The sequence below is a fragment of the Homalodisca vitripennis genome, chromosome X (assembly GCF_021130785.1).
Source record: "Homalodisca vitripennis isolate AUS2020 chromosome X, UT_GWSS_2.1, whole genome shotgun sequence".
Classification (NCBI taxonomy): domain Eukaryota; kingdom Metazoa; phylum Arthropoda; class Insecta; order Hemiptera; family Cicadellidae; genus Homalodisca; species Homalodisca vitripennis.
Window position 1 is genome coordinate 55,908,724 of NC_060215.1, and position 27,879 is coordinate 55,936,602.

General features: G+C 33.2%; 1 protein-coding gene across 3 annotated transcripts in view; it reads left to right on the forward strand.

The window, feature by feature from the left end:
- LOC124369010 (succinate--CoA ligase [GDP-forming] subunit beta, mitochondrial) overlaps positions 1-27,572 on the forward strand; it is a 45,069-nt gene extending 17,497 nt beyond the window's left edge. For all 3 annotated transcript variants that reach the window (XM_046826635.1, XM_046826633.1, XM_046826634.1), the window contains exons 4-10: positions 243-342; positions 744-896; positions 8,390-8,570; positions 13,017-13,275; positions 19,180-19,314; positions 23,343-23,471; positions 26,547-27,572. In XM_046826635.1, the coding sequence (XP_046682591.1) occupies positions 243-342; positions 744-896; positions 8,390-8,570; positions 13,017-13,275; positions 19,180-19,314; positions 23,343-23,471; positions 26,547-26,659 (1,070 nt within the window). In that variant the 3' untranslated portion in view covers positions 26,660-27,572. The remainder of the gene's footprint in view (positions 1-242; positions 343-743; positions 897-8,389; positions 8,571-13,016; positions 13,276-19,179; positions 19,315-23,342; positions 23,472-26,546) is intronic.
- The last annotated feature ends 307 nt before the right edge of the window (positions 27,573-27,879 follow it).

Sequence of the window (27,879 nt, forward strand, 5' to 3'; positions counted from 1 at the left end):
ACATAGGGTAAGTATAAAAACTATATTTTTTTATGAATTTTTTGAAATATAGCTTACAAATACATCAAAAACACCTTGCTAGTATAGAGGGGGTTAAAGGACACAAAATCATATCTTACCTGAAATATTCTTTCTTGTTTTTATCTGTTTGACAGGGTTCAATTTTTATTGAGCAATTGAACTGTTATGCGGTTTATTTGGTAACACTGTAATTTATATATGATGTGTGTATTTTTTTACAGAAGTGAACGAGTATGTAGTCAAGGCTCAGGTCTTGGCAGGAGGGAGGGGGCTTGGACACTTTGACAATGGCTTTAAAGGTGGTGTTCACTTAACCAAAGAGTAAGTCAGCGTAACTAGTATTTTTCTAAAATTAATTTATACTTAATATTTTAATTTTATCAGAAATGGATGTGTGAAAGAGATGGTAGAAATAATTGAAACTGTAGTTACAGATTAGTGATATGTTACGATTAAATGAGATATCACAATGTTAAGTGTGGCTCAAATATAAACCAAATTTTGTTTTACCACTAGTAGCCTACATGAAAATGGTAAATATTTAGTTAGCTGTGTAGTTTGGTGTATTTATCAAGGGCAATTTTCTCTCATAGTTGAGTAGCTAGTTACTATCGGCATCATATAAGAATACATCTATGACCATTATAAATTATTTTTAAAATACATTCCAAAAATCTGATAAATTTGACAACCAGTGTTGATATTGTTGTTTTTACTTTTAGCCCCTCAAAGCTAGAGGAAATTATTGCCAAAATGGTGGGCCACCGATTAATCACCAAGCAGACTTCAAAAGACGGAATACTTGTGAAAAAGGTTATGGTGGCAGAATCCGTAAACATTTTTAGAGAAACTTACTTCTGTATCCTTATGGACAGGTGAGTGTGAACTTTACTTTGTAAATACAAGTAATTAGGAAAAATCTGTGGATATGTTTCTAGAGTAAATTGTGAGTAATTAAAGAATGTTCGCTTAGGTGTATGTTGCATCACCTTAAAAATGTTGAACCACCACAGTGAATTGTTTGCCAGTTAGCTTCTTTCTCTCTATAAAAGAATTTTGCTCCTGTACACTTTTATTGGTGGTTTTATTTACATACACCGCATGTATTAAAATGTAAAAAACATATGTATTTTAGAGAGAGAGAGAGAGAAAATAGGAAAATAGTATCTTGAAAGGAGGTGGCTCCTACCCCCAACTTACCCATCCAGAATATCCTTTGGAAGCAGTGCAAAGGTCCTTTTAGGCATAGGTGCAATTTCTAAGCTTCTTGTCCTAACAGAACAAAAAAACCATGTATATAATAAAATACATAGTAATGTAACAGACGTTTTATTCTGTCACTTGTAAGCTATAATATCTTTCACTACAGACTAGGGATTTTGCAGAATTATTAATCTGAGCTAAAGTTTTTTTTGTATACAATAAAATGTGTGTTAATGGTATTTTTCCAAAGAAGTTACAATATAAATGTCATGGAGCATACATAAACTATTCATTGCAATGGTAAAACTTTTGTCTTTTTATTATAATTGTTTCAATACAAATTGAAGCATTATGTTTTTAGTAAGGTTTGTATGTGTCAACATTTTATTTTAATTGCAACTGATCTTTACGTATGAACCTAAACTCATTTCTGTTTCTTTATTATGTATACTTAAACACCATATCTTTCTTATCAGAAAGAGAGCCAGCAATGCATACTTACTTGCTTTATCTCTAGAGATTTGTTTCATTTAAAGGTTTTTTTCATTTGAATTTTTCAGATATTTTGTTTGTTGTTTTACATGTATAACTTTGAGTATTAACATTGTTAATATTCATAGATAGTATTGTCACATTTTATTTTAAGACTAATATATAAATATATTTATTTAAAAATAATACTAACAATACACAAAATGTAAAATTAGGAACAGCAGATAAAAAAGGACGCAAAGCAATCCAATGAAATTATAAAAATTTGACTTTTTATTCATTACAATTATAACTTGAGCACACCATTAAAAAGTTATTTGTACTAATAAAGATTTATTTACAAAATAGGGGCTCTGCAGTAGCCACAAATATGTTATTTTTATTGTTTTACAACATTTTAAATTTCAACTTTAAAAAAATGTTTACAGGTATTACAATATTACTATTTTGAGTTACATTCAAGGTTTAATATTCTATAGGTTCATCATAATTATTCTCGTTTCTAAATAGTGGATCCTGTGATTTAAAGTTAATTTTTGGATTTACCAGTATATATAGCAATAAATTAAATAGGTTGAAGTAACTAACCGTCTATATCCTGATAATATTGCAATATTAGAAAGAATCAGATGTTTTATATCTCTTATACCATTTTTCTTGCTACATCCTCTCAGAAGAAAATCCCAAATGAATTAAAAATTACATGATAATGTAATTTGTAAAATCTTGTCAGTTGAAGTTAATTCCTAAATAGATATATATCTGGTGATCCCTAGATTTTTATCAATTACATAAGTTACTAGAAAATCAAGAGTTTCAATATGTAGTTCTAAATGCTACATTACCTTTTTGTGTTTGCGTTGTATATATACAGAAAAGTTGTTCTCATCAACAGAATGTAGCATTAAAAATAATTATTTAAATATTTACCTGCTAAAAAGGAGAAAACTCCTCCTTTCTTTAACCCTTCAACTGGCTTTAAGCGATTATCAACGTATTAACTATATTGTAGTATGATCTTTCACAGCAAGTCTACTTTCAGTTTGTTTGAACTAAAACATGTGTAAATTTAAAGATAAAAATCCAAGGTTTCATATGATACTGTAAAATATTCTATAGTTATCCTATATTGTTTACTGAATTTTAAACTGGGAGTTTACATTTCTGATTGGTTTTTATTCTCGTAATTTTCGTACATAAAAAAATTATTTTGTGTTAGGTATATTTGTCAAAATTCCCTGTAGAGAGCTTATGTTCTACTCGATTGTGAGTGATTGTATTGAAAAGGGTCTATTCTTGGCTTTCAGGAACATAGTTTCAATAGCCTGTAAGCAATCAAATGTTTATAGTTGTTTAAAAAGGTCATGTTCTATAAATTCCCAAAATGCTTGATGCGTCAAAAATTGCTTCATTGTAATTTTGTAATTTATCGTTGTCCGGAAGTAGTGAAAATCATATCAAAGCAAAGAAGAATTGTACTAAGCAACAGAATCGTCATTGAAGACCATGAACTAGTATTTTATTTTTGTTCTGTTGCACAATCACGACTCAACTAGTAGGTAAGAACTGCGTATCTTTTAGGTGCTGTGGAGATTTCTCGGTTGTTATTACACCATTGTCAATACTAGTGTATTGTTTGCTATTTATTTAGATATTTTAGAGTTATCATTGTTTAGTGTGTATAAGTAAATTTTTTTGTAGTGTTTTGTGAATTAATGAAGTGAAAAATGTACACATTTGTGTAAGATATAGTGAATTGATTGCATTTTGGCCTATGTTCATATATTTTATCAATACTTTAATTATTAAGTAAATAATTTATCTTACATTTCACAATGAGTGTCAATTTGAAAAGTAGTGGCATTAGGAATGTATTGGATAGTGAATCAGAAGACAAAGTTAGTTTTGTAGATATGGATGAAGACTTATCCGATTTGGATGAACCAATGTCTAATTGAATGAATCATTGAATTAATTTCGTGTGATTCTACTGATGGAAAAATAAAAATACATTGTAAATTTAAATTTTAGTAAACTTATATTTAAATGTACTTTCTAGAGGCCCATAAATAAATTTTTTAGGAAAACTAAATTTGATGTAAATAACTGTAGGTCCATATTTCACAATGTTTACTATTGTACAAATTAAAAATAATTGCTGTCATACAACAAAATCTTATAGAACATAAACTTCCATAAATATAATTTTCTTCCTCCTACTCGTATTCACCTTTTAGAAAAAAATGAAAAAATGAGTTCATCCAATAGAATCCAAACTGTCATAATTACATACAAAATAGTGCACTCTAAAAATTTTGCAGATTTGGTAGTCTTTATGAATATATTATTCAAAAGTACCACCATATTTTATACCTCAAATATTTTTTTAGATATATTTAAAAACTTACATTACATAAATTATATTTTATATTTATTCAAATAAATTTCACATTCCTTGTAAGGGTGGTATACTTTGGAAAAAAGTGTATTCGTTACAGTTTTGTTTTACATTAATTTATTTATTTTTAAAGGTAAAGTTAAATGATTAAATATTTAATTCTTTTGTTGTAAACTACATGCATTTCTAAAGACACTGATACTTAAAAATATTTGTATCTTTAAAAATAGATGAGCAGTGATTCAAATTTAAAAATCCTTACAAAAACACAGAAAAGTGCTTGCCATCTTGAGAGAAATGATGGTCAGTTCCAGGGTTATCAATTTATTTGTTTTTTACTTAGTACATACATATAATGCTTGGTATGTAACATGTTATGTTGCAGATTTTCTCCAATAAAAATAATTGATTGACAGTCACAATAGTTTTGAAGGGGATTGAAATAGGAGGATAGTAAAAAGGTTATAAATAGCAAATGATAATTTTGTGAGAGGTTCTTTTCATTTAAAACATTTAAACCAGCCATCAGATGAAGTAGCCCAATAGTTTTATCGAAGTCAGCAATCAAGATAAAGAGACTTGACTTTGACCTTTTGCTACTCTTATCAAGTTGACTCTCACCAAAGATAGAACAGCTGACAATAAATTCCTTTCTTTGAATAAATTCATCTATCTAAAACTATATTCTGACCTCATAAAATTCAAATTAGCTCCTGTCATGTAGAGTATAATTACATTTCTGTAAAATATAACTTCAACAACCATAAACCCTGTCTTGAAGGTGAAGAGTGTGCATAAAAATGCTAGTTGTTTTTAAATCCTATATTGTACTACTGATTATGGCTATCTCCGCAGCTTTGCAACTTCCCGATGCCCAAAACATCTGTCCCCCGTGTTTTCAGGATGAAGTTGTCTCAAATCTAGGCTTGAGTCCCGAACCCGTGCAGGACATTGATTGATGACAACCACGATGCCTGTGGAAGTCTGGACACCTCGCGGGTGTCGGGAAACTAGCCGAGAGGGGGGGTGAAAGACGTCTCAAGGTCGCGCATTTAAACATGAGGTCTCTTAATACGGGCTTTGATGAGATGAGTTCTTTCGTGCGTGACTTTGATTTTGATGCGTTTGGGGTTTCTGAGACCTGGCTTCGTCCTGAAACCTCATCAGTTGGTTTCAAAATACCAGGGTACACGCTGCTTCGTTGTGATTGCCAAGGTACCCTAAACAACTCCTCTATTGATACGACAGGTGGAGGTGTGGCCCTGTACGTGAGAGAGAGTATTCCTTTCGAGCGATACACTCTAGCGGATGTGGGCTCTGGAATTGAAACTCTTTGCATTATTGCCAAAGTGGAAGGGGTGAGGTTTGGCCTGTGTGTGGTTTACAGGCCGCCACACGTGAGGTACACTTCGATGTCAGCTCTTCTACACTCTCTCTTTGTTTGCCTGGCTATGGAAGTAAACACAGTAATGTGTTTCGGGCATTTTAACATTAATTTATTATCAAAGACATGCCATGAAGCTAAATGTTTACGCCGACTCTTGAAAGAATCAAACGCATTACAACTTATAAATGAACCAACAAGAGTTACTGCAACTTCAGCCACCTTGTTAGACCACATAATCGTGGACAGGTCGGCTGAAATCGAGAGGACCGGCGTCATAGACGCACCTAGTATTATAGATCAAAGAGGGATAAAAATAACGGATCACAGGCTTATTTATTGCACGGTTAAAGTTCCTAAGTATAAGAAAAAAACGCCTAAAATGATTATCTACAGAGATTTTAAACATTTCAATGAAGTAAGGGCTGTAGTGCAATCGCAAATGTTAACTGGAATAGTGCAACGCAATTAGATGGAATAGATAATATTGAACAATTTATTTCAAGGAATATTAAAAAGGTATTTGATGAACACGCCCCTCTTGTTTGTAAAAGAGTCACAAAAGAGAAGGCTCCTTGGAGAAATGATGAAATAATTAAGAATACAAAAATTAAAAATAGACTGCATAGAAAATATTGGAAGTCCAGAACTAATGGAGACTGGGAACTGTACAAAGAGGCACGAAATAAATTGAACCTGATGATGGAAAGCAAAAAAGGCATATTTCACTGAAAAATTATCATCTTCAAGTAACCCAAAAGATTTCTGGACGAGCCTCAAGAAATGTAATGTAGTTGGAAATTCTACCAATAACTGTTTGCCTCATAATTTGAATATAAATGATATTAACAGATACTTTGTTGAGATGGGCAGTGCAAATGAGGGTAGCGAAGAAAAAGTAATTTATTTCAACTCGGACAAGATAAATAATGATGCCGTTAATTTTAACTTCCATGCAGTCACTGACAAGGACGTGAAATCAGCAATGAATGAAATAAAAACCAGAGCAGCGGGCAGCGATGAAATTACTATTCAGATGATTAAAGCCGTGAGTCCATATGCACTAGGTGCCATCACACATTTGATAAATGAGTCCTTGTCTGAAGGCATGTTTCCACAAAGATGGAAAGAAAGTATAGTTCATCCCTTACCTAAGGTACCCACCCCTCATAGTGTTAATCAACTTAGGCCAATATCGATTTTACCAGCGATGTCCAAAATATTGGAGAAAAATGTTACTAAGCAATTGATGAAGCACATGGATGATAAGAACATTCTTCCTAAAACTCAATCTGGCTTCAGACATAATCATAGTACTTGCACTGCCCTGATGAACTTATTTTCAGATTTGATTGACTCTAAAGACAGTGGAAAATACAACTCCATTGTTATGTTGGATTATTCGCAGGCATTTGACTCAATTAGTCACAAAATGTTGGTGGCCAAGATGCACTATTACAGCTTTGGAGAAAACGCTATTGAGTGGGTGAAGTCTTATCTTGAAGGAAGAAGCCAGGTGACAAGGGTTGAGGGCGAGACATCTGCCTCTCTAAGTAGGGAGCGAGGTGTGCCTCAGGGAAGTTGTCTTGGTCCTGTACTGTTTAACCTGTACACCTCTGACTTCCCAAAGTGTATTAAACACTGTACGGCTCATATATATATGCTGATGACTGCCAGTTGCATTTGTCCTATAATCCTAGCTCAGTTCAGGTGGTTTTTGCCCATATAAACTCTGATCTTGAAAACATCAGTAAATGGTCTGTAGACAATGGGTTTAAAGCTCAATGTAGGCAAGTGCACTGTCCTTCATACTATACCACACAACACAATACAGGCCTTGACAGACAGTGGTGTGGGGATTGCTCTTGATGGGGAGTTTTTGACCTTGTGTGACAGGGTGAAAACGCTCGGCATCATGCTTGATAGCGATCTAACATTCTCTGAACACGTCACTTATGTCATACAACGTGCACTTGGCAGATTAAGAGGTCTATACAGATTCAGATCTCTACTGCCGGAATTTGCGAAGCTTCAGCTTATGCAGTCGATGGTTTTTTCCGTCATTTACTGCTGCTATCCAGCCTATGGTAACAGCATCTCGCGGGGGGACGTAGAACGTATTCAGAGACTTCAAAACTCTGCTGTGCGTTTCATTTTCAACTTGAAACGTTTTGATCACGTGTCCCCCTTTCGAGATGCTGCCAGCCTGCTACCAATGGAGTCCGTCTGCAGGATGTTGACTTGCTCATTGGTCCACAAGGTCCTATCACACCAGGAGCGGTTGTTGTTCCAGGAGGGGGTCTCGCAATGCAGTACCCGCCATGGCTACCTTCTTGACTTTCGAAAAGTCAGGCATGAAGTCGGGAGGAGAAGTTTTTCGTATTTCGGCCCTAAATTGTACAATGACCTCCCCCTTAGCCTTAAGCAATACAGTTGCAATTCTTTTAAATTAAAACTTAAGGACTACATATGTGTTGATAAATAATGTAGTTAAGTTGTTAGTGTATAAGTTTTAGTATTTAGTATAATCCAATGTTGTTCCTTTTAGTTTTAATCACAAGTCTTTGTTATTTAGTATTTAAGGCCATTAAATGACTTGAGTTGTTCTGCAAAACAGTGTATGTACTGAGAAACGCTTGTACATAAAGGCATTTTGATTTGATTTGATTTGATTGATTAAATAGGATTTATTGGAAATACAATTGTATATTTTTGGAGCCTTCAGGGAAATTGTTAATACATTAATACAACATGTTTTTCAAGTCTTATATTAGTTTAATGAAGGTTTGTGTGCAGTTTTGAATGTAATAGTGTCATACTAATACACCAAATCAAATTCTGTATCTCCCCAATGGAACTTGTGATAACAGGTATTTTGAATGGGTGTTTAGGTCACACAATGGCCCAGTGATAGTGGCATCACCGGCAGGAGGAATCGACATAGAAAATGTGGCGGAAAAAACTCCTGAGCTCATTGGGACATACCCAATCGACATATTTGAAGGACTCACTCAGGAAAAAGCAAAGGAAATTGCAAGATTTCTCAAGTTTGAAGGAACTTTACTGGAAAAGGTAACAGAATATTATCTTATTTTTGGAAAGTCTTTGTTTTTGAATTGTGATCAATTTTCTGCTTTATTTCATGAATACTACTAACTTAACACTGTACCTCTAAAACCACATTATATAAACACAGAGTGGCCACCTGACCGGGGAATCCAGGAATAAGCCAGGAATTTAACAAACCGGTAATTAGCTGGGAATCTTCCTGTAGAACTGGGACAATCTTAAAATCAATTTTTCCGTTTCCGAAAACCTATGAAATCAAGAATCAGGACCTGATTAATGTCAAAACATTGTATTTTATTTGATGTGGTTCGCGAAACTGTGAATGAAGATCGTCATATGTTCGCAAGTCCTATCTGACAGTATCAGTAGCCTCCACTAGTGTAGTGGAGTTTTTTTTGGTTAGTTCTATTCCTGTGTTGTAAGCCCCCAAACACGTAACAATCCATTGAACAGTTCAAGTTGACCAACCAATTGTCGTGAGGCCTCTGCCACTATACAAGCGTAGTGTAAGTGGTAAATCTGCAATACAAATGGTGTTTTTGTGTTGTAAGTTTAATTCAGTCACCAAAATGGGTCTCTGAACAAAGTTGTCCAATTCTTATTCTTGAGTGAAAATATTATTTTGAAAAGACGTTTGTTAGATTGATTGTGCAGGCCTAAAATGTGTAGTGTTCACCATATAAACACACTTAGAGTTTGGTTCTGTGAATACTATCATCTTAATATTGTTGCCAGTCTGCAGACGGCCAGCTGGTCAAATCTAACACACACGTCAGTTTTCACTGTGACGACGGTTAGTAAAAAATCCCATCAGTTCTCTGGTCAACTATTCATCTGAACATCTTCCCTGCACATGTAACAATCGGTCTGAAAGTATTGGGACTGTTCAAACCAAATAGTCTAACGTATATGAGGAGCCTTAAGTCGTGTTTCGTAGTGCTTGGCTATAATCTAAGGAACACATTGTGACTTGAACTTAGCCTTTCTTGTATTTATTTACTTTGTAGTTGTGTTGTCTTGATGTGGTGATTCTATTCTTGTATTATTTTAAAGAGCAAACACAAAATATTTAAGAGCCAGGAATTTATAACACTAATTGCGCTCTTATTTTGGGGCAATTATGGAAGGTTCTGTTCTGTACTGGTGTCTACTTTTTCTACAGATCACAAATTAACTCCATTTCAGTAATATCTTGAGTAACTTTCTGATGCATTCTTCATATATTGGGCGGGCAGTGGGATATATTTGGAACCACGATATTTGCGTGGGACTGTAACCAAGACTGCTAACAACGATGATACTCTGGAAAAACGTGAATTATGCATGAATTTCTATAATGCCCCTGGAGTTTTTACTAGGGATGAATTGATTCCGATACTCAATACTGTGTGTATGGAGGTTGAATCTCAAATTCAAATAAGACTCTTTGCGCACGACAGCTAATCTGCAGTTCGCAAATTACCGATTGCTAACTAATTTTTTACTTTCTGTATGAAAAATGTAGATAGATAACCAAATTAACAAATTATTTTAATTAACAAATAATATTTTAATTATAATTTTTTTATACTTATTTTGGCACATCGTCGCGAGTCTGCTGTGTCTATTCGTGGACAGCAACTGATCTGTAGTACACAAATTACTGATTGCTAAAACATTTCTTCTAATTCTTTATGTATAAAATCTGTATAGAAACCGTTTAAAAACAGTTTAAAACAGTAACAGTATAACAGTAACAAAAAAAAATGATGTACAAATAATATTATAATTGAAGTTCATAAGAAAAGTTTGTTTATTGGAGATTTATTCGTATTATGTAATTGTATTATGTATTTTGTAACTGTAGGAATACAATAAATTGTAATGTCTTGGTATGAGTTGCACAAGTAAGGTTAACTCTCAGATCTGCAGAAGGAACTTAAAAAACAAAAAAACAACATGTGTCTAAAAAATGTGTAATAAAATATTCTGTCATGAAAATTAAATAAAATTTGAGATCAACACAGTTCGTCAAGTCTTAAGTGGTGACCATTTTATATGATGATGGGTAAGGAAGATTAGAGGTGTTAAATATTTGTTCTTTACCTGCACAAACTAATTAACTAGCATTATAATAGATAATCAAGGATAATTTTCAATCCTCATTGTGGTATAAAAATGTCACTTTTCAATAATGAAATAAGTAATAGTAAAGACAAAAAATTCAAAATGATTGAATTTGATCTGGTACAATTTTGCAAAATACACCGATCCCATTAACTTTTACCAAACCAACTCTTGTTAATTTAAGGTGGGCCCTTCTGCCAGCTTTATCAAAGACAAGTGACTCATATAAGTACACATCAGACCGCAAAAATCCCTAATGTAAGGCGTGAGTATTGAACCTGCGACTTTATGGCCAGCTTTAAGAATAGTGCCTTAGATAATATAACCATCCTGACTTGATGTCTTGGATGTACAGAAAGCTCACTTACCATTTCGCTCCAGCAGCACTCACTCACTTATCGTTTTGGTGCTTAACATTTATAAGGTTAATGGAGAGTTTTATTATGCTGTTATTGTTAGGGTATACATTCACTTCCAGAAAAAGGAAAGGAGCTAACAATGAACAATAAATATAATTTTTACAATTTTCAATTTTTACATAAAAAAATAACAAATATTAACTCACATATTATTTAATTGCGTTTTTTTAATATATGTACCAAAATTCCATATTTTTCACAAGTACTTTAAAATATAACTGACTGCTCAATCTTACATGTATTTTATTTCGTACCAATACATATTTTTAACAAAGATGTTGTGTTACACAAAGCTGATAATTTGCTGCATCTATTAATTTCAATAGATTGAGCAAAACTCTTGAAAGCCATTCTGTTATTACATTGAGGGTGTACAACCATTTGTTACCCTTAGTCCTAAAGTACAATAAAAAAATATTTTTGAATAAATATTACTTATGGCTGTTAAATAACCCATTTTATGCACTGGACGAGTTCTTCCGATTAAAAAATTTGATTTTAAATTCCCCAATGCCACTGACTGTATTTGAGTATTGTGGTTTATGTTTGCGTAACTTAAGATATAATTAATCTAAGTTTTATAACTGACTTGGCTATATTTATAATGAAAGCTGTTATGAGACTTTGTCAATTATCTTTATTTTATGGCAATAAAAAATGTTGATTGATTGATCTTTAAGTAATCCTTGTGTTACAAACCTAAATTACACTGTAGAAACAAAAGTGTATAAAACTGACAAAAACAGAATATACTTGTTCGGGAGTTATAGAAAGTTACTTAACTGTTTGGAAATATGATTCTGCGATTAACCCAATTATTTCTGGCCAATTTAATGCTCAACACTTTATTCCTGATTTATTTACAAAACAGTATCGGGTAGTAACATTTTATTTGGTCTTATTTTAATACATTTAACTCAGTTTTATTCTGAAACTCAAACCCACTGAAGTAGCTCTGTGGTTAGCATGTCAAAGAACGGAAAGGTCACCAGTTTGGTACTACTGCTGAGTAATTTATGATATCTTCCCTCGTCTAACAGAACCATATTTGGCTAAAACTGTTGGGGTAGATGATGTAAAAGTCTATTTAACAAATGTGGGTGGTTCAAACTCAAGGGATATGCGAACAAATTGAAATCATTAACAAATTTGCATTACATAAATGAGAAAGGAATGCAAAAATTATGTAAATTCCATGATAACCAAAAACCTAAAAACATAGTTGAATGCTGTTTATACTGAATTTTTAATACAATAAATTTATGTACTGTAAGAAAAAAATTAACTAAATGTAACTTGTTACATAACGATTATTATCATTATTACCTGTTTCATTGTTACTGTTTATGCTTTACAAATGACCAGGGTATTTGGTCACAAAAAGATGTTAGTTTTTTAATAAGATCGATTTATTGTGAAATCCTAATACCAACAACTTTAAACTATTAACACTTATTATATGTTACTTTATACATGCTTAAAGAGCTACATATTTATACATTTTTTGCACAACTAACTTAAAGCTGGTTAAACTATTTAGATGGATTTTTTGTTAAATTAAGTGTATTTCTGGACTAATAGATTCTACATCTCAGTAATCCTCATACTTGCTAATGACATCCAACTTACACAAATTGTTCAAATTGGCCTAAAGGCTCAAAGCATACAATCATGAGAAAAGTGACATAACCCCACTAGACAAGGTTCTAAAAGCATGTGTATAATACCTCATTGAATGGCCAATCATTTTTATATATTTTTCAGTTTTAAATCTAAAAACATAAATTATTATCCAACTGTATGCGCATAGCCTATGAAATTTACGTTTAAAGAATGGATAAACTAACGATTTCAGATCTTTCTGTAAGTTTGATTTTTCAATTTATCATCACGTGATAACAATTGTGTGGTATATGATGTACAGGCCGCCAAGGAGATAGAGTTATTGTGGAAGCTGTTTCTGAACGTGGATGCAGTACAGCTGGAGATTAACCCTCTGGTGGAGACCAAGGAGGGGGAGGTTGTTGCTGTTGATGCCAAGATACAGTTTGATGACAATGCTGAGTTTCGTCAGAAAGAGATCTTCAAAATGAATGAGACAGGAGAGATGGATGCCAGAGAAGTAGAAGCTGCTCGTTACAACCTCAACTATGTTGGACTTGATGGAAACATTGGTTGTCTAGGTAGGTAGGTTTGGCTGTTCTCTTGGTTGAAAATTCCGTTACGAATGTTGTCATTAGTATAATAAAGAGGTGACACATAAGTAGATTTTGGTTTACGCTTCTCAGTTCTGTTCAGATCCTATATTTGTCCTTTCAAAGTTGTATAACTTTCTTATTCCATTCTAAAGGTATTACAGAATTTATACCACTTACAAAGTTTTTACAATAGACTAAGCAATTTTGCAGGCAATAGATTTTTTATTTAATTCTCATAATATTTACTGAATTTACATACTCTTTCGATACTGTTTTCAATGTAATTGAAAAAGAAAACAATAATTATTCCTCATGGTAAGTGTTAATTAACAATTATAAACTATTGTTATTTGAAATGAGTCCTTAGAGCAAAATTCACTCCAATTAGTTTTTTTTTATTATTATTATACACCTCATCATGTAGAGTCATCCAATCACAACCAAGAAATGTTACCACCAGTCAATCATCGAGGTCCACATATCAGATTGTGTAATGAAATAAAAGTGATGTTCAAAAAATAATAGAAACCTGAAAAAATAGAAATTTATCTCATAATGGACATTTTCATTGTACTGAGTATTATAAATTTAGATTATTATATATTCTTACAGAACATTTAGTTGTTATTTGACAAAATAGATATTTTTGAAACGTTCCCAATTTGGTATTTTATGAAGAATTGTGCACAAATATTATGAAGAAAAGTATAATTTAGTGATGAAATAAAAGTGATATTTATATAATAATCTTATTTTTCATATTATTATAGCCCTAAACTGTGTACAGTAGAACCCCTCATATCCGGCCTCGGTTTTACCGCACCTCGGTTTATCCGGCCACTTCCCGGAAGCCAATATCGAAATTTATTTACCACGGCTTGCAGACGCGCAGTTGCACGCACTAGTCTCCCACGACTCGTGAGTTATTTTGGTTATCTATTTGTTTACATTTTCCTGTGTTGTCCTCAGTTGAGCTAATAGGTTTAACATGTAAACAGTTCTTGATTATTTCCAGTGCGGTTAGTACAGTACAGTACCATTTTTTTTTTCGTCAAGTGTTGTGTACTGTAGGTTGGTTTATCCGGCCGAATCGTTATCCGGCCAGGGGCTCGGTCCCGTGGTGGCCGGATATGAGGGGTTCTACTGTATAGACAATTAATATTTACATATACCTTTGTCAAACAGTTCATATAGTACACATAATACATGTATACATGTATACATAGTTTCAATTTCTAGCCATGGCCAATGGTTAAAATAACACTATGGTGGACGAAATAGTATAAAAACAAAGGAACAAAATACTGATAATTAATATAACAAGGAATGTAATATAACAAAAAATCAATGCTAATCTTTTTAGACCTCAAAAAAGCCTTTGACTCTGTTGATAGAAATAAGTTAATGAATAAATTAGAACAATTAGGTGTTAGGGGCATGGCCCTTACTTGGTTCCAAAGTTATTTTACCAATAGAAAACAATATGTCTCAATTTGTAATGTTAGTAGCGATGCAATTAATGTAGACTACGGTGTAGTTCAAGGGAGTACACTTGGGCCAATTCTGTTCTTATTATATATAAACAATATTGCCAAGCTAAATTTAAACGGAAAAATAACATTATTTGCCGACAACACACTTATTTTTCTGAAAGGAAATATATGGGCGGATGTGAGACGAGAAGCATTAAGTGATTTAATGTTACTGTAAAGTGGTTTGATTAGAATGTCCTTTCCTTAAATATAACTAAAACAAAATTTATGCCAATCTCTTTGAATCATCAGTTGGATTATGTCTTAGGAAATCTGATCATACATAATTGAGGAAATCATAGTAACAGTACCTATAATTGCGAAGCAATCGAAAAAATAAACTCGTATAAATATTTTGGCGTTATTATAGATTTCCGTTTGAAATGGTCAGATCATATTGAATATCTCAAACAAAAGACCCGAAAGTATATCTTTGCTTTTAAGAACCTTAGGGATATTCTTGCTGTTCAAGAAATGAAAATGGTATATTATGCATACATGCAATCTCTTTTTGCATTTGGGATAATTTCTTGGGGGGCAGCTTATAAATCAAATCTTAATCCTCTGTTTACGGTTCAGAAATCCATTTTGAAAGTAGCTTTTAAAAAATGTCATAGATTTTCAACATCCATTTTATTTCAAGAAACTAAAATTTTTACAATAAGACAACTTTTTATAAAATTTCTTTTAATACACATGTAGACAAATTTAGATGATTTATTTGAAAGAACTCAACACACCCATAACACACGTTATTCTAGATCAACAGGAATTCTAACACTGCAATTAACTGAATCTTATTCAAACACCAACTCATACTATCTAGCTCACATGCTTTTTATTAATATAAGTAAACAGTTTCCAAATTTTAGTGTTTTCATGAAATTTCCACAATTATCTTTAACACTTTGAGTGCTGGCCCTAAATGACATGTAACTCTGTAGAATGCTGGGCGTTTTTGGTGGTTTTCAAAAATTTATTAAAAAAAAAAGTATTTAAGGTATGAGAAAAATACTTACATGCCTTAATTCAGCTTACTTTCGTCTTTCTTTTAACGTGAGATTGTTAGTGGTTTTTTAAAAAACTACACATAAAAAATGTTTTTTTAAAACATATATTTTTGGAAAAAAAATTATTTTTTGAGACAGTTTTTTTATCTAACTTACTAAACTAAGCATATATACAATTATTTACGATGACCCATTTACAAATATAAACTGTCCTTTGAATAATAAAAATCATGTTTTTATGTTTTGTAGTTTTTTGACAAAAAACTATGCCGTCATATTGATGCGTCATCACTTTCGCTGTCAGCACTGTTTTCAGCATCTGTAACATAATAATATACTATGTAAAATATGAATATATTTTCATTTTATTCATAAGAATAGAATATTAGTTGAATAAAGTTAATTTATTATAATACAAATTATAGTTTGATTCACGAAAACAATAACATAACCAAACTTTTAGACTGATGTTTATATGATAAACAGACTTACTTATTCTTACCTGAAGTATGTGTCAAATCTTCTTCCATTAAATCAGGATCAATGTCAGAATCGTCAAAAATACTATCTACACCAATAAAACTATCTTCATCTAATACATCACTGATCGCAACGTCGTTCAAGCTGCGAGAAGCCGTGATTGCGACATCGACTGCCGGCTGCAACGAACGTCACGTCAGCGGCACGTAAACAACGCGTCCGAAGTTGCTTTGTCATTAAGCTCATACAATACATCTGACGCTTTCTAGCGGTGAATTGTGTTACTAAAAACCCAAATAACATTGTAGAGTAGGCAAAACCTGTTTAAATACAGACAATGTAATATAATACCAATTGAAATGACAACCACGTAAAACTACGGGATTAGCATTCTTCGGAAGTTTCGCCGTTCCGTAAAATTACGGGATTAGCACTCTAAGTGTTAAAAGGAAAGTTAACCGTGGATATTATCATTGTCTATTGAGGAGGCCGAGGCAGTGTTGTCTACGAACTACGGGCGGACAGTTTGACATGTGAACAGCCACCACTCCTATCCCATCATTATTCATTATCACTACCCCATTATAATCTGTGGTGACCCTGCTTATTTACCCTTGTTGCTAATATGTAAATGTTTTTAAAATTAATAATATTCAATTCTTTAAAACAGGTACATATTAAAATTACACAGTTTTATCCTTTTAATATATTCATTCCATATTCACGTATGTATGTGTATGTATGTGGTATATAATAGTGTATTATTTTGTATTATATTTTATATTCATTTTTTTTTTTATTTATTTATATCCAGTCCGTCATTTCTTCAGGCGTGAGCAACTCGAGTCTGCGCACAGGCATCATAGCCCATGCAGGCTCATTTCCCGAGGACAATGTTTTATACATGATGTTATTTTTATGATGTTTATTTTATAATGATTATTTCTTTTGATATTTATTCTTTTTTCTTATTTCAAACTCCGTTCGGTAATGTAATAAAAATTTTTTTGAAGTTAATTGTACAGTTTGGATTGTAATATTTTACATATATTTGGGAAATAAAATCAATTCATTCATTCATTCATTCATTCATTCATTCATGTAAAACAGTACAGAAACTACATATACACTGAGTAAAGCCCAAAAATACACATTGCACTTAAAAGACCTTAAATCTCAAGGCACAGGCCTGGTTTTCACAAAAACAAACCACACTAGGAACATTTTAAGATGTAAATCTCTGAATTTATAAAATCACGTAGACTAGCATATTATATAAACCAATGTTCCAATTGTTCTAGTTTTTATATCGGACAGACAGGCAGGGCATATGGCCAAAGATTTAAAAAGCATTGTCTGAAATATAAATTACAAAAACAGATTTTGTTGTTTGCTCATCATTTGACAGATGAGAACCACGCAATAAATTATAATTTAGAAATTCTACATCAGTGTCTCAAAACAATCAATGTCAGCAAACTAAACAGCTTGAAAAGTACAAAATTTATGAGAATTTTAAAAATTACCCTTTAGGTAGATTCCTGTTAAATGAGATGCAACAGTTCAGCTCACGTTATTTGTTTAACACAATACTTAATTGTAACAGCGCCTCGCCCTCTAACCAATCAGCTGATAACGTTGATGTACCAGATACTGAAATCACCTAATGTCAATTATCCTGTCTTCTGCCAACCACGAGTTCATGTTATGATATGAACTAGAAAAGAAGAATATCACACACGAATTTTTAGTATGCTAAAAATTCATGTGTGATATGCCTGTCAATTGTTATATGTCACGTTATTTTATTTATTTATGGTAAATCCAGTATGTGGTAAATCTCACAATAATTAAGCGAGGCACCTGCAACCGAAACAGTTTGCCGACCAGCTTGCCCGTTCATCTCCTAGAGGTTAAATATATCCTTAGGTTATCCTGCCTTTGATATTGCTCAAGACGTCTGTCTTTCCTCATCATGCAGCCTTTCATCTCTTCTTGGAAGATGAATACAGCTCGCATCGCCACCACCTCAATGTCCTTTGTTTATGTTCCGAGGTGCTGAACAAACGCATTGGTCATACCAGTACTCAACAAATAAAAGTTGACACAACTCTCCACTGTTACTGATGGAGAGATGTGTTATTATATGATTGTCACGGAATATATTAATGAACTCAGATGACATATGGCATTGAAGAAACAAACTATGGCAAAACATTGTTATAAATTATTTAGCAACAAGTTTTCACATAATTATGATTAAAGCATTGATGCCCGATCTAACAAGCCATCACTTAACTGGTTGAGCCACTGTGTCAAAGTTGATGCTAACATGTATTAGATGCAATAAAATTGTAAACCTGCAATGCATGGATTATATTAATTAGATTCTTTTCTAGTTTGAATATACTAAGCATTTATTTATTAGTTATTTATTAATTTTAACATGGATAAATGGTCTGTACTCAGGAAACAAATAAAATATTTTCTCTTCAGGTGCGCCTACTAAAAGTTAATATGACATGTGATTAATTAAAAATTCATTGTTGCAGTTAAAAGTTAAAAAAAAATAATGACACCAAACACTACTCTTCAACATTTTTATTTATTTGGAGTTTTTAATTTTAAATAATAATAAAAAGCAGTTTACTCTTTAGTTTATGTGCAGATTCATTATTTGATATATTGTTTTATAAGTGAGATATAGAAATTAGTAGTATTTACTGAGGTTTAAAATTATTAATATATTTTCAAGATGACTTTTGTATTTGTTATTCACTTTTCTTTCTTTGTACGCGTGTACATGAAGTTATTGCATTATTAGTGTAATGCCACTCAACAAGTAACAACTTTAATTTGGTCAACAGTGAACGGGGCCGGGCTAGCCATGGCTACGATGGATATCATCAAGTTGCATGGAGGTGAACCGGCCAACTTCCTGGATGTGGGAGGCGGAGTCACAGAAAACCAGGTTCTCCATGCCTTCACCATTCTCACTTCAGGTCAGTTATCTTCTTCAGCATGTTAGATATTCATTTAGCAATGGTTTTGAGCTTAAGCAGTGAGGTCAAGTTTTTGTTATTTATCATCACTATCAAAAGATGTTAGACAAGCTTGCTGATCATATCTTCTTGAGGATTCTTCCAGCTTTTGGATTTTTTCCTGGGGTCTTTTTCGCTATAACAGATCATTTGCAGTAAAGTTTTTTTTAGTATATATTCTAAGACTTGTTACAAATTCAGGAGTGCCTCATTTCTCCAATTAGAAACTGCTGTTTATCGACAATAAAGGCCTTAAAACTCTTAAATTAGTCACTGATTTTCCTGCAAGGTGAGCTGAAATTGACCACATGACCAAAGCCATATTTAGAGCAACAATGTTACAGCTGAACCAGTCAAGGATGACAAGATCCTATGGAAAATTGTGCGCAGAGCACTAACATTCTAATATGAAGTTGTGAAATCTAATATTTTTCTCGTCTTTCGGCAATGGAACACACACATAGGCTATATCAACTGTGGTAATTTTTGGGAAAGACGCAGTTGAGAGGTTGTTGACACATATCACCTCTCTCTTAAACTTGAACTCATTGACTTACCAAGAGAAAAATGATCTATTTCTTCAATAATCTCTCAGTTGCTGAGAGAAGGTTCTTGGTCCTTGATGTTAGTAAAACATCTGCAGTTTGCAGTGAGCTTTAAGACATACAAGGCCCTTCAATAGGCTCAAATATATCACTCAATATACTTGTGTCTAACATAGAGTTTGTATAATATATTGTGCTTTCTGTGAAGTTGCGTAGTTAACACTGTTGGACAAATCAAAAACTTGATTAATTCAAAAGGACTTCATTCTCTTGTTCTATTATTAATATATTGTTCAAACTACATATATTGTTTAGGCTTAAATGCTTCATGCAATTCTAGGGCACGTGACATGTGAGCCTGTATCAATATCAGTGAGCCTAACCAGTAATGAAAGGCTTAACCAATCTCAACAGCTCTTTAAAGAAACCTTTATTCATACAATGATAATTGTCAGTCATCCTCATTGCATTAAACAAACCATAAATAAATTTGATATTATTTGCACCATACTACAATTTTCTACAATTATTTTTAAACATGCTTCCAATTAACAACAACACTAATATTTAAAATTGTTTAACCATATACCTCAAAGACTGAACAAGTTTGCACAGTTTATAGGAGTCTATATATTTTGCAATATTTATAAAGTGTTTGGTTTGATTATATTGTGCAAGTCTGACAATACAAGAAATCTTTATTGCTTGGAACAATTACACAATTCTATTACAATCAACAAAGTTAGTAGTCTATATTACAATAGTAAAATTTATTTACAACATTTCACACAACCACACTTGTACAATACACTTGATTGAGAAGAAGAACTTTTACAATGCTAACATAACAGATGTGAACACTACTTACTAGATGTAGAGAAGAGAATCAACAGGGTGGCCATCCGACCGGAGAAACCGGGAATAAGCCAGAAATTTAACGGACCAGGAAAATTACAAAAACAATTTTTCCATCTCCAATAACTTATAAAATCAATACATAATTTGACAGTTTTCTTGAATCAAGAATTTATTAACACATTGGAGTCTGGCTCGCTATTTGCTGTTTTTATAGCCTGGTCTGCATAAATTAATTGGTTTTCAGATTTTTTTTTAGAAAACTGTTAAATATTATGTATATGATATTACATTTTCTTGAAAGTTCTATCTTTCTTCTTTAAATTGATATGTAAAACTGTATTACTATAAAATCTAATTAATTTGTTTTTTAAATTTCAAAACTTAATTTTTTTGAAGAAAAAGAAAAACTCCCGTATGTCTTGTGTTACTTGAAAACTAACTTTTGAATAAATAAAACAAGTAATTTCAATTTTTTAAAGGCATTTACTATATCCATATTTACAAATAATTTTAATTGCCAAAAAAATTTCAAATGCTAAAAAAATTATTGTTGTGTTAGACAGACTGACGACGCGCCAGGCCACGTCAGTGGATAAACAAAAGCCTCAAGCGGGTATGACGTAGTAGCGCCTAGCGGAATTTTTCTGAACTAACCATCAAAGCTGGCTTTCTAATGCAGCAGACGGCACTCGAATATCACTCGAGCAACTCCATATATCAATCGGCAAAGCTGTGCTCGAGTCACGCTCGAGCACCGGCTGGGGGTTTAAACAATGGCGCTCGAGTCTGGCTCGAGCGTAGGCTCGAACGTGTTAATCTCAAAACATTGTATTATACGCAACGTGGATCGTGAAATTGTGAATGTAGACCGACATATGTTCGCGAGCTTCCTCTGAGGGTTGCCTCTACTAGTGTAGTGGAGTTTATCTTGATTAGTTCTACTCCTGTGATGACCGTTCCAGACTTCGGCACTAAATGAGCGGTATGTATTAAGTGGTAAAGCGTTAGTGACCGCGGTACAAACTGATTTTATGTATTTAAGTATTATTCAGTTGTCAAAGTGGGGCACAGGCTTAATAGTTCGGTTCGTTGAATAATATGTTTGACGTACCCAGTTTTTTTTTAGTAAACCAGAATTTCAGTTAGATTTTTTCAGGCCTGATAATATACCTTTTGGAAAAGAAAATACTGGGTAAGCTATAACGAGTAACGTGAAGAAAGGCGCGGTTGCATCCGACATGTTGCACAGCAGTAGTGACAGAATGAGCTGAAGGCTGAGCAGCAGGAGAAACATTTATTGTCTAGAATTGGTGGCGGATAAGCAACACCGTCCTGCCACTCACCTCTGTTATCGCTAGTGTCGAGTATTGCCCATATGTACAACGCAAACATTAAACTTTAAATTGCCACTCGACCCAGCACTCACTGCCCACCTCTTACTACTCATCGAGGCTGAGACCTTGGTTGGTCTATGAATTATTGCTCCTCGCACACGTTCCGATTGGTCATCATTTACATAGGTTAAAACAAAGAAAGTGATGTTATGTTTTAATATCACGGTCACATCTAAACTTCAACTGAACTGCTTTTACACTAACAGAAAATTGCACAAGTTTTGTGTCCGACTGTAAAAATCGTGTTTCAATGGGTGCAAGAGCTCTCACGAGCGCTGCCGCAACCAGTGTCGTGTAGTTGTTTGCAAGAACTGGAGATCAGTCTCGACTATTAAAATTTTCACTGCCATGTGTGAACAGACTTCGAATAGACTCCAGCAGCAAGTGCTTGCGACAGTTCTTGTAAGTAAAATTGTTTTTTGTTCACATTATGCGACAACAGTTGTGCAAATACTCTCGCAACTTAACTTGCCAGTGTAAACACAGCTTAATATTGTCACCAGTCTACAGACGGCAGACAGCCAACCGACCGAATCAACCAGGCACGTCAGTTCTCCGACCAATTATTTACCTGAACGACTTCCTCCCACACATGACGATCGGTCGGGCGATTCGAACTGTTCAAACCAAATAGTCCAACTTGTATAAGGAGCCTTATGTCATGTTGTTTCTTAGTCCATGACTGTAATCTAATGAGAAAATAGTTAAATTTTTCATAATACAAGTTTAGTACACATATGATATTTTCTTTCATATATATTTGATTACTTGTTTGTTAGTGCTGATAGTGGCAGTTTGTGATTGTCTCAAATTAATGTTCTGTAATTTGAGGAACAACGCAGAAATTTTTCAGAGTACTATACAGACTTTAGTAACAGCAGGAAAAGAAAATCTAATGTTACCGATCTCTATTACCTCTACCTAACACATGTACTAGCTGCTTTATAATTTTCACATAACGCTTTAAGATTCTTTATTAATTTCACATCCAGTGCAGTTTTATACATTTATTACAAGCAGTCAAAGTCCTTTTACGCAATATGTTACAAATAAAGTACCTAATTTGTTACTTGAAAGTATTAGATCTTAATGAGCTTGAGACTTATATGTATTTGAGCTAATGTGGTTCATAAAGTGAATTGTGTTTTTCAAATAATATTCCACTAAGCTAATATTGTTTTGTTATGATTAGATCCAAATGTGAAATCACTGTTGGTCAACGTTTTTGGAGGAATCGTAAACTGTGGAATTATAGCTAAAGGTATTGTGAATGCCACAAAAACTCTGCAACTTAAAGTTCCTTTGATCGTCCGTTTGGAAGGTGAGTGTCAGATAATTTACTATAGTTAATACTCATTAACTTCTTTTTCTTAACCCTTTGAGTGCCGTAGCATCGCCAATTTTGATATTTTCGTATTTCAATAATATTTTATGTAGTACAAGGTTATTTTAGTCAAATAACCAGATAGCTGTGTTCAATAGCTTCCAAACTATCGTTAAATATACGAGTTTTGTGTTGTTTCCTTACTCTTTGATCTGTTACATTGTACTATAAATTAAGATAATATTTAAACTAAGCATAACACAACCATATGATGAAGAATAATAACGAGGTACATAGTAGATGCGCATTTGTGACAACCGAAAGAGCAGTAATATGTGCCTTGGATATGTTTGATTATGGCTTTGTATATTATCATAGATAGACATCTGAACTCTTAGTAGATAGGCATCATAGCAGCTTTTTGAGAGAAGTTAACATTGGTCTTTGATATGAGAGAACTGAAGATAAATGGAGCGATCAAACCTTTCCTTATACTGCCTGTACAAAAGTTTCTTCAATACCACCAATCCCCTCAACTCACGAGAAAACCAAGAGGAAATTTAGAGTTGCCAATTTGTTTTGTAGGTGAATATAGCAGTACACGCTCACTGATAGTCGTGAGAAGACTTTGAGAGTAGTCATTGATATCATAATCAGGATCAAGATTAAATTCCATTTCTGACAGATTAGTCAATAGGGCACCAATGTTGTGTTGTTGTTGTTGATATGTTTAACATATGTGCATTTGGGAGAAGGTGGACAATGATAAGTACTTAGCTCTAGGAACACAGCTGGATGATGGAGATCCAGAGGAACAATCGAGTCAGCATGCTCAACTCGTTGAGTGCTTCCAGTGCTGGACGTAAACACCAAGTCCAGAATTACATTGTTGGCATTTCAAGTGAGATTACATTGCTGTAATGAATGAAACGCAGATAAGTCAAACAGCCGGCAAGCATGTGCAGGGATAGAAGCAAGTGAGTTGTTCCAAGAAATGTTGAGCAGGTTAAGTCACCCATAATTGTAGTCGATGAGTAGTGGGTGCAACCGTTTAAAATATTATCCACAGCATTACAAAAACTGTTGTATTTATCAAAAGGCTGATTCGGAGGAATATAAACTACTATAACAACATTTTGTGTAAGGAATTGGCATAGAAGTTAACCACAACATATACATATTCCACACCGCAAGCAGGACCGTTGACCTGACTACATCTAAGTTCTCTCTTTATCGCCAGAAAAAACACCCCCACCAGCCATTTTGGTACTAGTGTCTTTGGACTTGTCCACTCTAAATATGTTATAATTATGCAAGTGTAACTCACTATTATTTATGTCTACTGATAAGTTTGTTTCAGTTAGGGTAGTTACATCAAATAAACAAATATTCAAACTTAAATCTTGAATTTTAGTTCTTAGTCCATTAAAATTCTGGTAACATGACTTAAGTTTAGGGTTACTATTGGATTTGCTTAGATTTTTTTTGCTTCTTAACAATGGCGGGAGTACGTTGGGATACTTTATGGTGATATTTAATTCAACATTTTTCATCCTCTGTTCGAGCTGGACTCTAAGACCAGCAAGATATTTCCTTTCCAACAGAGTTTTATCTCTGGATTTATACACTTTAGACCAAGCAGGATTAAATTCTTTAAATGAGACATTAGCTATAGCAGTAAGAAGCTTTTGAAATTCCGAATACCACCTAAAACCAGTAGCACGAGATAGTGCTTCAGAACGAAATGTAATTTTGAGAAATACAATGCACTGATCTTGTTACAAAACTCATTGAAAATCATAGCCTGAAAATGCCTCTAGATAAATAACTCCATGACTTCACGAAATTTATCTTTCCAAACGGACACCAAAAGTACACTGATGAACCCTAAGTTGCTGTCGGGTACTCATTGGCACTCGGAAAATCAGATAAGAATGATAAGATTATTGTGCTGTACCTCAAAACTTACAGAGTGACCATCGTAACTAGAATAATTTCTAAGAATTGTATTGTTAAATTTGTGTGTGTGAGTTTTACTGTCACAGTGAAATATTTTTGTAACTGTGCCTATGAAATCTTTGCCAGTAGCTGGCTGTACTGGCTGCTGCCTTGTCTTTAATCTTAATTTTAACCCTGTAAGAACAATTTTAAACCTTAAAAAATCTCACCCAACATTTTTGGTCATAATTTTATAAATGAGATATATCTCATTTTAACCCTTACACTACCTACCTCTTTTATATTGTATTCACCAAAATTACGAAGGAAAGGAATAAATATTGTCATCAATACTCATATAAAGAATGTAGTTTTTTTCATTAGAGTTGATAACTTTTTATATTATTTACTCAGATTTCAACGTTTTTAACATATAACAATAAAACTTTTTAATGTGAAACAAGTTCATAATTTCATTTTAAATGTTAATTTATTTTAATATTATACTTAAATGATAATGATATCATTATAAATTAGATCACACATACAAAATTTGGAAGTCTTACCTTAAGTAATAGCTTCCTAAAACTTGCCATTTATAGAACGACTTGGGAATAAGAAAACATAAATTTAAAATGGTGTTAATCATCTCCTGCTCTTAAACAACCAATATAACGAATATTACGTGATTTTGGTATTAAAGTAGTAAGTCTTAATAAAAAACAGATGTTGTCAGTATAATATTTAAACATATGATTAATATATATTTATACACTATTGTCGGTTCCTCTACTAGTATAACAACATTAAAGTTTTTCTTGTGAAGTTTATACTGTTAATATGCAAAAAATATAATAGTACAGTTTGAGATTGTATCTTAAATAACCAGTTTTAATATCAGTAATACAAATGTGGTATGTATTAATTATGTCTTTAAATTTAACGTGCTTCCGGCCAAAAATAAGGATGTAAAATTCTTTTGGGATTAAAATTGTTCTTATTGGACCTTCCACCAGTACAGTCGCTCTTAAAAATTTTTAAGATTTATAGCAATATGAGAAAATGTTGAATTACTTGTAAAAGTAGTATACTTTAAGTATATCAATGGAATCTGAATAATTTGATGTTTTCCAGGAACAAATGTAAATGAAGGGAAGAGAATAATGAAAGAATCGGGTCTGCCAATACTGTTTGCAAACAGCTTTGACGAAGCAGCACAACAAGCTGTGGCCAGTTTGAACAAATAACACTGCCTTTCCACCCATACATGACTGATAGTTCATAAGTAGTACTAAAGTGCATAGTATATAAACTGTATTTTTTCAAGTTCGTGTTGAAATTATGATTTGTTTCTGTTTGCCTTCGAAAGTCTTGGTATAAACAAATATCTACTTGAATTGGTGAGTAAATTTCAATCAAATTATAAATGTGAATCAAAATTGAGAAAAATATTTACTTACATATAATTATCCCCCAGGTATGTATGATTATTATTTTATTGTTTTTTTATCATAGTTTTCAATCCCTTTAGATGATATTTCCTCTCAGTTTCATCGGATTCCTTTGGCATAATGTCATCCTCGGGGTTCAGTAGGTCTTGTCTTCGATTGTTAGAAAGATGTACTCAGTTTCTCAGTTCAGGGTTTCCTCAACAGTTGACACTTCATTCATCTTGAGCTGATGGTTCTCCCATCTCAATCATAGAGGTTCTAGTTTATATCTGCACAAAGTTCCCTTGAGAACCAGTTTGAGAACCTTCCCAGTGATCTGATTAGGAGAATAGGAGTACTTATAATTAGAGATCTCATGGTTTTAAGGAGGCTCTGTTAAATAAACCAGATCATCCGCCCCCTCGACAAGGAAAGCGATATACTTTGACTTAGAACCCCACAGTACTAAGTGTCTGTTGTACAAACTATTAATGGTAATCCCACAGCTCGCACTACCAAGAATTCCATCTTAGATTTACCAGGATTAGCAAAATCAAGGTCAATTGAAGGGTGCTGATATCTACCTCTCAGTCACTAAGGGAAGCGGGTATATTTACTTTGCATCTAGCATCCTGCTACATTCCCCAATATTCCTCTAATCTGAGGACTCCTCAACCCTCCAGCCATAAATCAAAAACAAATGCATGTGTGAAGATACAGAATATTTCAAGCTCATACAGTTATACAGGGTGACCATTAAGTCTTAGGACGACTTTATAACTTTTAAACGACAAAAGATATCGCAACCAAATTTGTTATACCGTTACTGGAAATTGTAAGCTACTTTTCTGTGTACATGGTGGTCGAATTTCACCTTTGGGGGACGGCCCGTCGGGGGTTATAAAAAATCTTTAATGGCAGCTTATGTTGAGTTGCACATCATTTTAAATGTCTACTTAAACTGAAAACAATGCCGCAAACTGGACTTCAAAAGGTTGATCCAGTCGAAAGAAATCGCTGTTCAAAGTTTAAAAACT